General features: G+C 45.6%; 1 protein-coding gene across 1 annotated transcript in view; it reads left to right on the top strand.

Moving 5' to 3' along the window:
• Positions 1 to 6,525, top strand: part of USP4 (ubiquitin specific peptidase 4 (proto-oncogene)) — a gene marked incomplete at its 5' end in the record, with an annotated part of 38,756 nt that extends 32,231 nt beyond the window's left edge. The window contains 9 exons of the mRNA XM_008936160.1: positions 687 to 878; positions 1,425 to 1,513; positions 2,459 to 2,674; positions 2,757 to 2,827; positions 3,421 to 3,536; positions 4,316 to 4,465; positions 5,199 to 5,302; positions 5,978 to 6,066; positions 6,189 to 6,525. Of these exons, the coding sequence (XP_008934408.1) occupies positions 687 to 878; positions 1,425 to 1,513; positions 2,459 to 2,674; positions 2,757 to 2,827; positions 3,421 to 3,536; positions 4,316 to 4,465; positions 5,199 to 5,302; positions 5,978 to 6,066; positions 6,189 to 6,290 (1,129 nt within the window). The remainder of the gene's footprint in view (positions 1 to 686; positions 879 to 1,424; positions 1,514 to 2,458; positions 2,675 to 2,756; positions 2,828 to 3,420; positions 3,537 to 4,315; positions 4,466 to 5,198; positions 5,303 to 5,977; positions 6,067 to 6,188) is intronic.
• Between the last annotated feature and the right edge of the window lie 4,367 nt (positions 6,526 to 10,892).

The following is a 10,892-nucleotide window of genomic DNA, read 5'->3' as shown; positions in this document are numbered from 1 at the left end:
GCATTCCCGAAAATGAAGCTTTGTAATGAACAGTCCTGGAGTGAACAATGCGATAGTGTTGGACTGACATCTGCAAATATCTCATTTGCTGTTTCACCCAGTAGTACAAGCTCTATCTGTTTCCTCACTGTCCTCCAGAGCTGTTTGTTTTCTTCCAGAGTGGTTTTTCTTGTGTGTTTACTGTCCTGGGATTTTTCTGTGAAGCAGATGTTTCCAAACTCTCGGTTTTCTGAAACGTTGGCTGCTCAGGGATGTGAGCTCAGACCATTAACCATATGAGAGGCTGGGAGAATGCAATACCCAAGGTATCTACAAGGTTTCTTTCTCCAGAGGGAGCAGAGCCTGTCTAAGGGATTTCAAAGTGCATTTAGTGTTTTTCACTGACACTGGTCTGGTTGAAGCAACCAGGTAGCTGTCAGGGTAATGTCTCGAGGCGAAAGTGGCAGTCGGGCTGTGAATTAGGAATAAGTTCCAGAGGGAATGTGGTAGGTACATATCCTGTGCTGTTGTGAACTGTGGGAAGTGTTCAGGAAGCCATTCTGTAGTGTGGAGACAGTGTACAACCTCTTCTGTCCTTCTCGGGAGGATCTGGTGGAGAGACTTGTTGGACTGAGTTCATATTGGTTCTACCTGCTGTGCTTCTTGGCGGTGGAAATAACCTTTGGAAATACCTGTGTTTTGAACAGGTATGAAGTTCGCAAGCCAAGTGAGGATGGCTCGGAGCATATTACTCTCTCTGTTTACTTTCGGGAGAAGACAATGAGGCAGTCCAGCAATACTTCAGGGACAGTACTCTTTGGTCAGCCACTACTCATATCTGTGCCGAAACAGAAGCTCACTGTGGATCACTTGTACAGTGTGGTTTTGGAGCAGATCAGGTAAGTCACGTCTGTACCTGTGAATCCTATGCACAGTTGTAGTGGTTGCTTTTTCGGTTGCACTGTAATAGGATTACTGCATCCTTGGTAAAGGGAAGTTTTATTTCTTGATTTGTGTATGGCATGTAAACCAGGATTTGTATTGTGTTAGTGCCTGGATGCCCCAGGGACACAACAAGGTCCTGTTTTTTTTGGGCTCTGTAAAAACAGGCTGTGTGAGAATGCTGGTGGCAGTCACAAGGGAAGCTGTCTGATGTTGCCACATGGGTCAAGAGCAAAACTCAGTCGTGGTTTTGAGGGCTCTCAGGTGGGGCCACCATGACTGACTTTTGCATTCTTCATCCACTGCCAGTAAAACTTGGAACAAGCAGTGAGAACAGTCTTTTTTGAATTATTGTTTGACTCGTTCAGAGAGCTCTTGGCCTGTAAATGATGATGTATAGGGTGGGTTCAGGACAACAAGAAGTGATGATGAAGTGGGGTGCTGTTGTTCTGATATACAGCATCGGTACGAGTGTGTGATAAAACGAGACTGTCTCTCTTTAGCCGCTATGTGAAACTCCCCTTGGTGGAAGAATACTCTGTGCCCTGCCCAGACAAAGGAACCTGCAATGGCTCCAATGGTGTGGTTGAAGGTAAGGCCCTTTCAAGATTGGCTGGAAGCTTTTCAGCACTTAAAGCTTTCCCAATGACTAAACCACAGTATTGCATAGCATTTCTGCTTGGTACGGTGAGAATTCTTGTAGACTGTTTTCTTTCCGAGGGAGGTCAGATATGTGTAAGCAGCAGCAGGTGAACAAGGTGTGCTATGCATTAGTTTTGGCCAGAGTTAGGGAAGTCTTTGTTTACCTATCAGGTGCTGAGGTGCCTCCCTCCAGAGGCAACTCCTTTCCTAATAAGCCCTTTGGTGTTGAAAACTGGCCTCTTAGGTCACAAAGGTAAGTTCTGGAGAACTCATCAGAGATGGTATTTTCTGTTCATGGGCCTAGAATGATAAGGTCTCGTTCCTAGGTTACATGCTTACAAGGAAGCTCTTAGTACTGATGACAAATGTGTATTTCCCTTTCTTTTTTGAAATGATTCACTTGTGCTGTTGTGAGAGTAAACACTGGAACAAATTAAATGGGAAACTTTAAATGTGGAAAAAATCAGCCTGTTTTTCCCAAAGAATGGAAATAACTTTCCTGGAAACTTACATATTGCCTTCTCTAAAGACACCCAATGGCAACCTTGCTGGTTCTTTTGGGATGTTTATTAGGGTGTGCTGTCAGAAGGTGTGATTTTTAACCTGCTGTGAACTGATCACTCTCTGCCGTATCTGATGCTAATGTATAAACCCAAGCATATTGCCTGGCACCTGCTAGAGGAAAAAATACAGCTTCAGATGTAGTGGTTAGCAAGCACAGATTTCTTTTTCAGCACGTCTTTTAATTACTTTGAGTAATCGGTGTGTGTTGTAACAGGCTCACGCAAACAGCTGGCCATGTGAGGCGTGTAAGCTATCACTAAGCTGTCCACAGGAGAAAGTACAGCTTCCGTGATAGCTTAGACTATATTGCACTTGCTTTAAATTTTGCCAGGTGACATTGAAGAAATGGAGCATCAGGATGGTGGACAGGAAGGCAAGGAAAAGCTGCCAGAAGTCAACCCCTGCCATGCTGAGGGTTGTATGCAGATCGAGTCAGCAAGAGACCTGCAGCCTTGCAAGAAGCAGCTTTTTACTTTTAGCCTTGTGAATTCCTCTGGGACCTCCGAGATAAACTCCCTTGTAGAAGGAAAAATCTTAAAACTGAATGGTAATTATTGTCTTGGTATCTTTTTTTTTTTTTTTCTTCCTTCTCCTTACACCTTGCAATAAATGTTTCTTCTTTCTTTTAGCTTTCTCTGCACTTGCTGTTGACTGGGATTCTGATACCCGGAGGCTACTTTTTGATGAACAAGAGGCACAGGTTGTAGTGTGCTCTTTTCATAAATAATCTATATGTAAACTTGTGTAGTACTTAGAAGATTATGGTAGATGTTGGAACGCAGGTGTAGCTCCCTTCATTGAAGTTGGAGTCACTAGCATGAGATGTTTACTTAAAATCTTTTAGTCATGAGATTACGGATCTTTTTCCAGTATGTTCTGAAAAGTAGATGTTTGGATTTCAAAGCTTAATGGTTTAGTTTGTAGTCCACTCAACAAACAAACCAAACCTGCCAAAACTTGAAAGAAAATTGAAACCAAATTCAACCTAGTAGAAAGCCAAATATTCTTTCTGTGAGAGTTCTGCTGTATTGTGTTTTGTAACAGAATAACCTGTTGTTACTCTTGGGGAAAAAAAAAAAAAAATCCACCAACTTTGAAGTAAAACATCCTATATTTTCTTATGGGACTAATTGTAACACAAGAATGGGGTGTCTGAAAGTTTGAGATGATTGTGTAGGTGAGGAAGAGGAGGGCAGAAATATGCAGCATGGTGAAGTTGAATGTGTTCCTTTTTGTGATGTCTGGGATTAAAGACTACCTGGAATTGGGTAATGTGTGTATCTCTTTCTCTAGGCCTTTGAGAAACACGGAAGTATGTTACAACCACAGAAGAAGAAGTCTGTGGTAGCCCTCACAGACTGTATAGAGCTCTTCACTACTATGGAAACTCTTGGTGAACACGACCCGTGGTAGGTGCCTCTGTGTGCATGCCATGTTTATTGTAAAATGCAATAAACTGTTTGTGTTCACGTTGCTGTCATGGGATTCTGATAGTTTCCCAGATCTGTCCTTTTGTCTTAATCTGTGAGAAGTCTGTAAGTTCTGTGTTGAGTCAAAGTGGCAGTGGGCATACAGCATCCGAAGATCAGGCTACTTTTAACTTCAGTGTCAGAGGAAGGAGTTGTGGTAATAAAGAGGGGAAAGCATGTGGCTACCTTAGGGTTTAATCCTGTATTATTTCTAGCTTGAATCCGTCCTGACTCACTCATAACTCTACCAAAAATCCCTAGTCCAGAGGGGCTAGATACAGCAGATCCTAAGTGACTAAAGTGTGCGTACTGTATCTGCCGGTCTTTGGAGGTTGTTTGTTAGCTGTGTAAGAAAATAACTTACAATGTAGTAGGTGATTGTTTTTTATTAATTTCCAATTGCATGCTATAGATGTTTGCAACTCTTACCTGCTACATCAGGAGATAATAAAGAAGTAAATCTTTAATTTACAAAAGAAAAATTAATCTTTGTACAGTGTTCAGTTAACACGCTTGCCATAGGACATCTGTTGTAAAGTGAAAGCAAGTTGCAGTTTGGAAACCCCTGAGGGAAGTGTGTTCACCTGCCTGTTCCACAGCCAAAATGCCTTCTAGAAGGCAGGGGCTGTGCTGTGCTACTGAGACAGCTTTCCAGAGAAGGCTAGAAGCTTTTCTTTCAATGTAGTCATTAATTTCGTTGTTTATCACTCCTTCCTCAGGTACTGCCCTAACTGTAAGAAGCATCAACAGGCCACAAAGAAGTTTGACTTGTGGTCTTTGCCCAGGATTTTGGTAGTGCATTTAAAACGCTTCTCATACAGCAGATACTGGAGGGATAAACTTGACACTGTTGTGGAATTCCCTATCAGGTAGGGTTCTTCCCTCAAGTTAGGACAGATTTGACAAGGCTGGTCAAGAGAAATTGACTTCTAATGTTACTGTTGGGTGGGCTTGTTATTAAATTTGTAACTGGAAGAGGTCTGTCTTCTGGGTTTGAACTACAAGACAGCAGGCTTGAGCTGAGTTAGGGGTTTGGGCTTTTTTTGGTTGTGGGTGTCTTTTTTTGTTAACCTTATCTGTTCTACATAGCCCAATGAATGCTGGTTACTAGCAGGAGATTCTGTTACTTTGCAGTTAGGTTAAAACTGTGTGACTCTGCTGGACCAAGAGAACTTCTAGAGAGAATGTAGGCAATTTGTTGGGCAGAGCTGCACTTTAGAGTACTGGGTATTGCCCAAATACAAGATGAAAGCCTGCCTTCTTCCTCTGCTTCTGCTTGTCAGCATCCTGCTGCAGAATGAAGCGTGTTCCATACTGCTGCTCTCTCGCTTTTCACACCTACACAAGGACACTCTGAGCTGTCCTTTATTGAGCACCTCCCTGTAAATCTTTTGGCAGTGTTCGATGAGGTTGCCAGGACCTGTCTTGTGTGGGAGGGGTGACATATCTGGTCTTTAACACTGGTAACACCTGGCTGTTGAGCAGCAGAATGCAGCATTTCTCCACCAGTGCTGCTGGCCTGTAGAGCTTCCCTGGTGTTGTGCATCACTTCTTAGAAAGTGCTGGGTGCTAATGTACTGATACTTGTGGATTTTCTTCCAGGGGTTTAAACATGTCTGAATTTGTCTGCGACCCAAGAGCAGGCTCATATGTGTATGACCTCATTGCAGTTTCCAATCACTATGGAGTCATGGGAGTAGGCCACTGTGAGTAACTGCTTCTATGCATTTTGTGTGCAAGGAAATACAGGGTCACTTTGTGTTGGAGGCTTGCAGCGGCCTCACCAAGGGTTCTAGAACCCCCAGAAGCGTGGTGCTCTCCTGTTTGACAGTGTAAGTGCTTGACTTTTATGGTATGTCACTGTAGGATGGCATTAGCTGAAGAGGGATAGGTTTTGAGGTTAGAGATCATAGGTGTAGAAGTCTTGGTTGGAAGAGACTTTGCAGTACTTTAGTCTGACTTTCTTCTTGAATGAGTACGCTTGCAAGTGCTAGATCAGATCCATTGTCAACAGAAAGCTCTTTCATGTGAAAAATGTGAAACTGCAGAGTCCTAAGCTGTGTTTGGGAAAACTCTGGCTTGAGGGGGTTGAATGAAACACTGTCATTTACTTTTCTTAAGTTTCTTTTTGCTGTATCTCAGCTTTCAGAGGTAAGTCTGGTATGTGGAACATAGTTCTGGACTATCTGGGCGCAGCTAGCATGTCCTGGAAGTTGTGTGTGTTGATGAACGAGGTTTGGTGGGGTAGTTGGTGTCAAAGCTAGCCCCTGGCCTGCTGGGCACCCTCAGTTTGAGTCCTGACCATCGCTAGTGCAGTGTAGCTAGCGTGGTGTTACCTCCTGCTCTTCCCTGGAGCTCTGAGCTGCAGTTTCTTCTGACAGACGCTGCCTACGCAAAGAACAAAGTGACTGGCAAGTGGTACTACTTTGATGACAGCAGTGTATCGGTGGCTTCAGAAGACCAAATAGTGGTGAGTATCTGGCCTGAGGCTGATTGAGTTTGTATTGAAAGTGTGATTCCCTGCTTCGGGCATTTACGTTTCCAGCCAAGCTGTGTCAATTGTTTCAGATGGCTTTCTTCTTTATTTGGTAGACAAAAGCTGCATACGTGCTGTTTTATCAGCGCCGAAACAGCGAGGAACATTCTGCCCCATCTCCTCCCCAAGAAGAGAGCGACGGCATGGATACCAACTAACCACCGCCTCCTGCTCGGCCACCAGCTTAGCGGCTGCTCTTTCAAAGCCATGCCTGAGGCATCTGACATTTTTCCTTCCTTCTGTAGGAGTCCAGCAGAAATCTAGCACTGAAAGGTTCAGTGCTGTGGGTTGCAGACTAGCACTGGAGAGCCAGGAATAGGTGCTGACACTTGGGTATTTAGAGGCCAAAAATAATATATATTGGAGCTTCAATAAAGTTGTTTTTAAAATGTGGCTGAGCTGTGTGGCTCGAGGCAAGGGTTGGGGCTGAGCTAGGGCTGGGGGCCTTGGGTTGTTGCTGGGGTTGGAAGAGTACAGCCCGAGCTGGAGGCCGGGTCAGAGCTGAGCCTTGCAGGGGCCTGTGGAGGAATCCGGTGGGTATGATTCTGTGAATCAGTGTGGGGGGTTCCTGCTGCCCCTCTGGTGTTGCTGTTGGGCCCTGCCTGTGTCAGGAAGGCTTGCTGCACCCTTTCAGGAAGCTCCATTCAGATCTTTGTATGTCCGGCCTGTCTGTTGCAGTCTCTGCCATCATACCTTGGTCCCTATGCTAAGCAGCTGATGTTTCTCTTTCTCATGTCCTTTTGCTGGTGCACTCGAGGCTCCTCCAGGCAGTTTTGACTTAGCTTGTTTCCTGTGAGCGCTGAATCCCGTAACACAGGAAGCTTTGCGGAGGCGAGCTGTACGTGGCTGCGGCATGGCGTGTGCAGGCCGACCTGCCCTGCCCTGCAGGACACAGCTGCTCTGGCTCCCTGTCTTCTGCAGAGCTTGTCCTCTCCATCCTCCTCCTGCGCCCTTTGCTTCCAGGCTGCGCTGTAAGCACTTTCCTGCCTCCACCATTTCTCCTATGGTTTGTGCAGTGGCAGCGTTTTTATCTTTTTCCTCATTTATGCGACTCCTTGCAGGTTTTCCTCCAGCAGAGCTCAGCACTCTGGCCCCAGAGCTGTCGCCTGTAAGGATGATAGCCTGGTGCAATGAATCGTGTGGGTTTTCAGCCTTTTCTCTTGTGACTTTTGTTTTCTTGAACTGTTCTTTCAGCCTTCCTCCTCCTCCCTTGAGCATTGCTCTGTGCCCACCGTCTTCTGTGAAGCTGTGGGTGTGAAGGTCCTCTCTGAGTTTTCTGCCTTAGCTGTTTTATAGTTCTGCTCCATCCTTTTGGTGCAACTGGCAAATGCTCTTCTCTCTGGCCTCCTTTACTGTCTGTGTTACTTGCAGGACTCAAGTTCAGTTTTCTTTTTGAATAGGACTTCTGTGAGCACTAGATTCAGGTCAGTTCTCAATGGAGAACTGATTTTCCATGTGAAAAATGGGAAAAATCTAGAGCTGTGGTTCTAAATCTTGCCTGTTTTTTAGGGAAAGTTCTAGCTCAAGGTGATGAACCAAACAGGAGGGTTTTTGCTTTTGGAGCTAAGTGCATTGACAGAACAAACAGCAAAGACAGGCTATTGCCCTGCTTTCCGCCCCCCCCCAAAAAAAAAATGCATTGCTTGCAGCCACTCGGTCGTCTGTGCATTGTTGACCGTAGCCTTCTCTTCTGCTGGTCAGTGCAACAGCAGTCATCCTTTTCGCTCCAAATATGCCAGCTCAGCTCCCTTTCTATGGCTCTCGGTGACAAATCCTGCAGGAAATTGTTGTGTGCCTGTCCCTGCAGCTCTGCTGTGCTGCAGCCAAGCAAAAGCCCAGCCAGCTCCGTGCTGTGTTCTGCTCCAAGCAGTGGGAAGGGAGGGCAGCACCAGCAGCTCCTTAGCCAGGGCTCTAGAAAGCGATAGGGAGGAGGAGAAGGGAGGGCTGCCTCTAGCTGGCATGCTGCTGGCTCTTCTGCAGAATTGTGCTTTTAAAGCTCTGAAATATGAATTTCGAGATCAGAATTGCTTAACTGCTTCTGCTTTTGTGGTTTTAGGATTGTTTGGGATTTTTACAACTCTTAATATTGTATTTTTGGTTTTTATTTTCCCTGTTACTGAGGGGAGCATCCAAAAAAAAGCAGTTCTTAAGCTGTAGCACTGCACTGAATTACTCTCATCAGCATTTTTAATTTGTTTTACCCTGAAAGAAAAATCATGAGGGCTTTCCAAAATGGGGAAGAGAGGAAAGGGAGAGGAGTGAGATACCTTTTTAAAAGAAAATTCAATCTGAAATAGACTTTGTTCACCTCCTTGCCTCCCTACCTGTGCTGACACTGAGAAGCATGTCAGTGGAGCTAAATCTCTGATGCTCAGATGCTGAACAGACTCTGTTGTACTGCAGAAAGTGGCCCAGCTCTTACTTTCTCTGGCTGAGCTGCTGGGCTTTGGCTGGTGTGTGTGTGCTGTAATACCAGACCTGTTTTTTTAGACTAGCACTTTGTAAGTGGCTGGCTCTGTTGTACAAAGAGGAAAATTAAAGAGTGGTTTGCACTGAAACTGGGTTTTGTTGTATTTTCAGCTTTTCTTATGTGACCTGGGGATGTCTGGTGCTCCGGGAGCTCCTTTGGTTGGGGGAGGGCGATTTCTGCAAAGCCAACCCCTCCCTGCTCTGCCAGTGGGGATCTGGGAAAGAAGGAGCTGTTGCCTGCACTGCCCTACATCAGAGGATTCACGCTCACTCCAGCATTGCCTTTTCTCACCTGCTGTGCTGTGTTGCTGATACCTAGTGCTGTAGAAAAGCCTTTTTGGTGGCACTGGGCAGCCTTAGCTGCAGCTTCCTCATCATTCCTCTTCCTCTGTGGATCTCAAGGGGGTCCTGGCCTTCCTTCTGCCTGTGTTTTTCCAGGGGTGTCAGGGCAACTTTTGGCTGTACCACTGAAATGGTTGTCCTGCAGTCACTGCAGTTTCCTCAAGGCAACCTGAATATGAGAGCTGGCTGGAAAAGTCTGAGGAAATTAAAATGCCACAAGCTTCTGTGTATTTAGTGTTGGTCTGTGTGCAGGGAATTAGGAGGTTGTCAAAATCTTGCAGGCCAAGGTGGGCTGTGAAGCCCCAGTAAGGAGGTTTGAAGTCTTTGTGTTGTGATTACAGTGTAATGGTGGAGGAGCTTGATCTTAGCTGGAGCCTCAGAGAGGGGTAGAAGAGCAGGTGATGAGTTTTGCTATGAAATGCTGACCTCCAAAGCATGGCATTGAAGCTCATCATGGGAAAAAGGGAAAGTCAAGTAGCAGCTTTCAGATGTGGAGGTGCTAGTATATTGGTTTTTGTGTCAGCCTGCAGGCTCACAGGAGCAGCTTACACAAGAGCACCATGGGCATGAAGTGAAATGAAATTCCCCCTTGCAAAAGGGAGGGGGAAATAACCTTAAATACAAGTTCTGTTGTCAATGAGGCACTTGTTAGAATTCAGGAAAGAGGTCTTTGAGGCAGAAGTGAACATCTCTGAGCTAAGGCTCATGTTCAGAGGGGAGATGATGTTGGTAAGAATAAGCTCTTGCTGATGTGTTTTGGGGTGTGCAATTTTACCCCAAAAAAAGGGCTCAGAAACAAGAGGAGAAAAAAAAGAGCCATAGAGTATAGAAGAGCTTCTGTTCCAGCATTTCCCCAGGTTAGGACTGTTCTCACTGAGGAAGAGGGATCAGGAGCTCCTGCAGGACAAGCCGGGAACGGTTGCTCCTGGTTCTCTGCAGTGCAAGAAGGTTGGGCAGGAGCCTTAAACCCAGGTATTTATTTTCCCTGCCTGCCTCAATAAATAATTGAACAGGGACTATGGGGACAGCCAGGCACTCTTGCTGGATGGTATGTACTGCTGCCAAGTGGCAGGCAGGGGGGGCTCTGGGGGCAGTCTGAGGTGCTTGTACCTAGACTTGGGAAGGACTGAATCAACAGGGGAATAGTCTGTTTGCTAACTCTGCACAGAAGTGCCATCTGGCTCTCCACTGCCTAAAGATATCTGAGGAGCTGCTCTACCCAGGTACAGGAGCAGCAAACTGGGGGCCAGAGCCTGCCCCTGTGACCACCGGTATGTCCACCAGTAGGCTGACCCAGGCAGAAGAAAGCAGCAGATGGTATTTTGCAGGACTTCCTGTGAGCTCAGACAGGAGTGGGAGGTGAGTTATCCCATGCTTTGCCATGGGTGAGTAGCAAATATCTCCATCTGGCTTTTCTGAGAAAGCTTGAAACCCCAATAAAAATAACACAAATCAGGAAAAAGGAACAAGGAAAAAAAAGTAACAGGAAAAAAAAAAGAGTATAAAGAGGAAGGACAACTACTGCCTTCAGAAACTGAATCCCCACATAGCTTCTCAAGGTGCATTTGGTACTTTGTCACCGAGTCAGTTTTGAATTGCTAAGGGAGATCCCGAGTGTTCCAAAGTGATGGATAACTTTGTTCCAAAGTGATGGATAACAAGCCATGTGCTTGTCTGAAAGAATAAAACCAGAAACGTAGGCACTACTTGCACTTCTTCAGACTTTTGAAGTGTTTTAGGTTCATTAACTCCAACCAGCTTGCTCTGTGTGTACCAGAGCAAGAAATGTTAGTGTTTTTCTCCACCATACATTTCCCAGAAAGAGAGAGAACTCCAGCTACAGACCCACACTGAGAGCCTTTGGCTCAAATACAACATATTCAGTCCTGGGGCTCAAATCAAAGTTAGTTAACTGCAGTTCTGAACAGGGTGTTGTGTTTTGTTTTTTT

This window comes from Merops nubicus, unplaced genomic scaffold, assembly GCF_000691845.1.
Source record: "Merops nubicus isolate BGI_N331 unplaced genomic scaffold, ASM69184v1 scaffold11202, whole genome shotgun sequence".
Lineage (NCBI taxonomy): Eukaryota > Metazoa > Chordata > Aves > Coraciiformes > Meropidae > Merops > Merops nubicus.
This window is presented reverse-complemented; position numbering and strand designations above follow the sequence as displayed.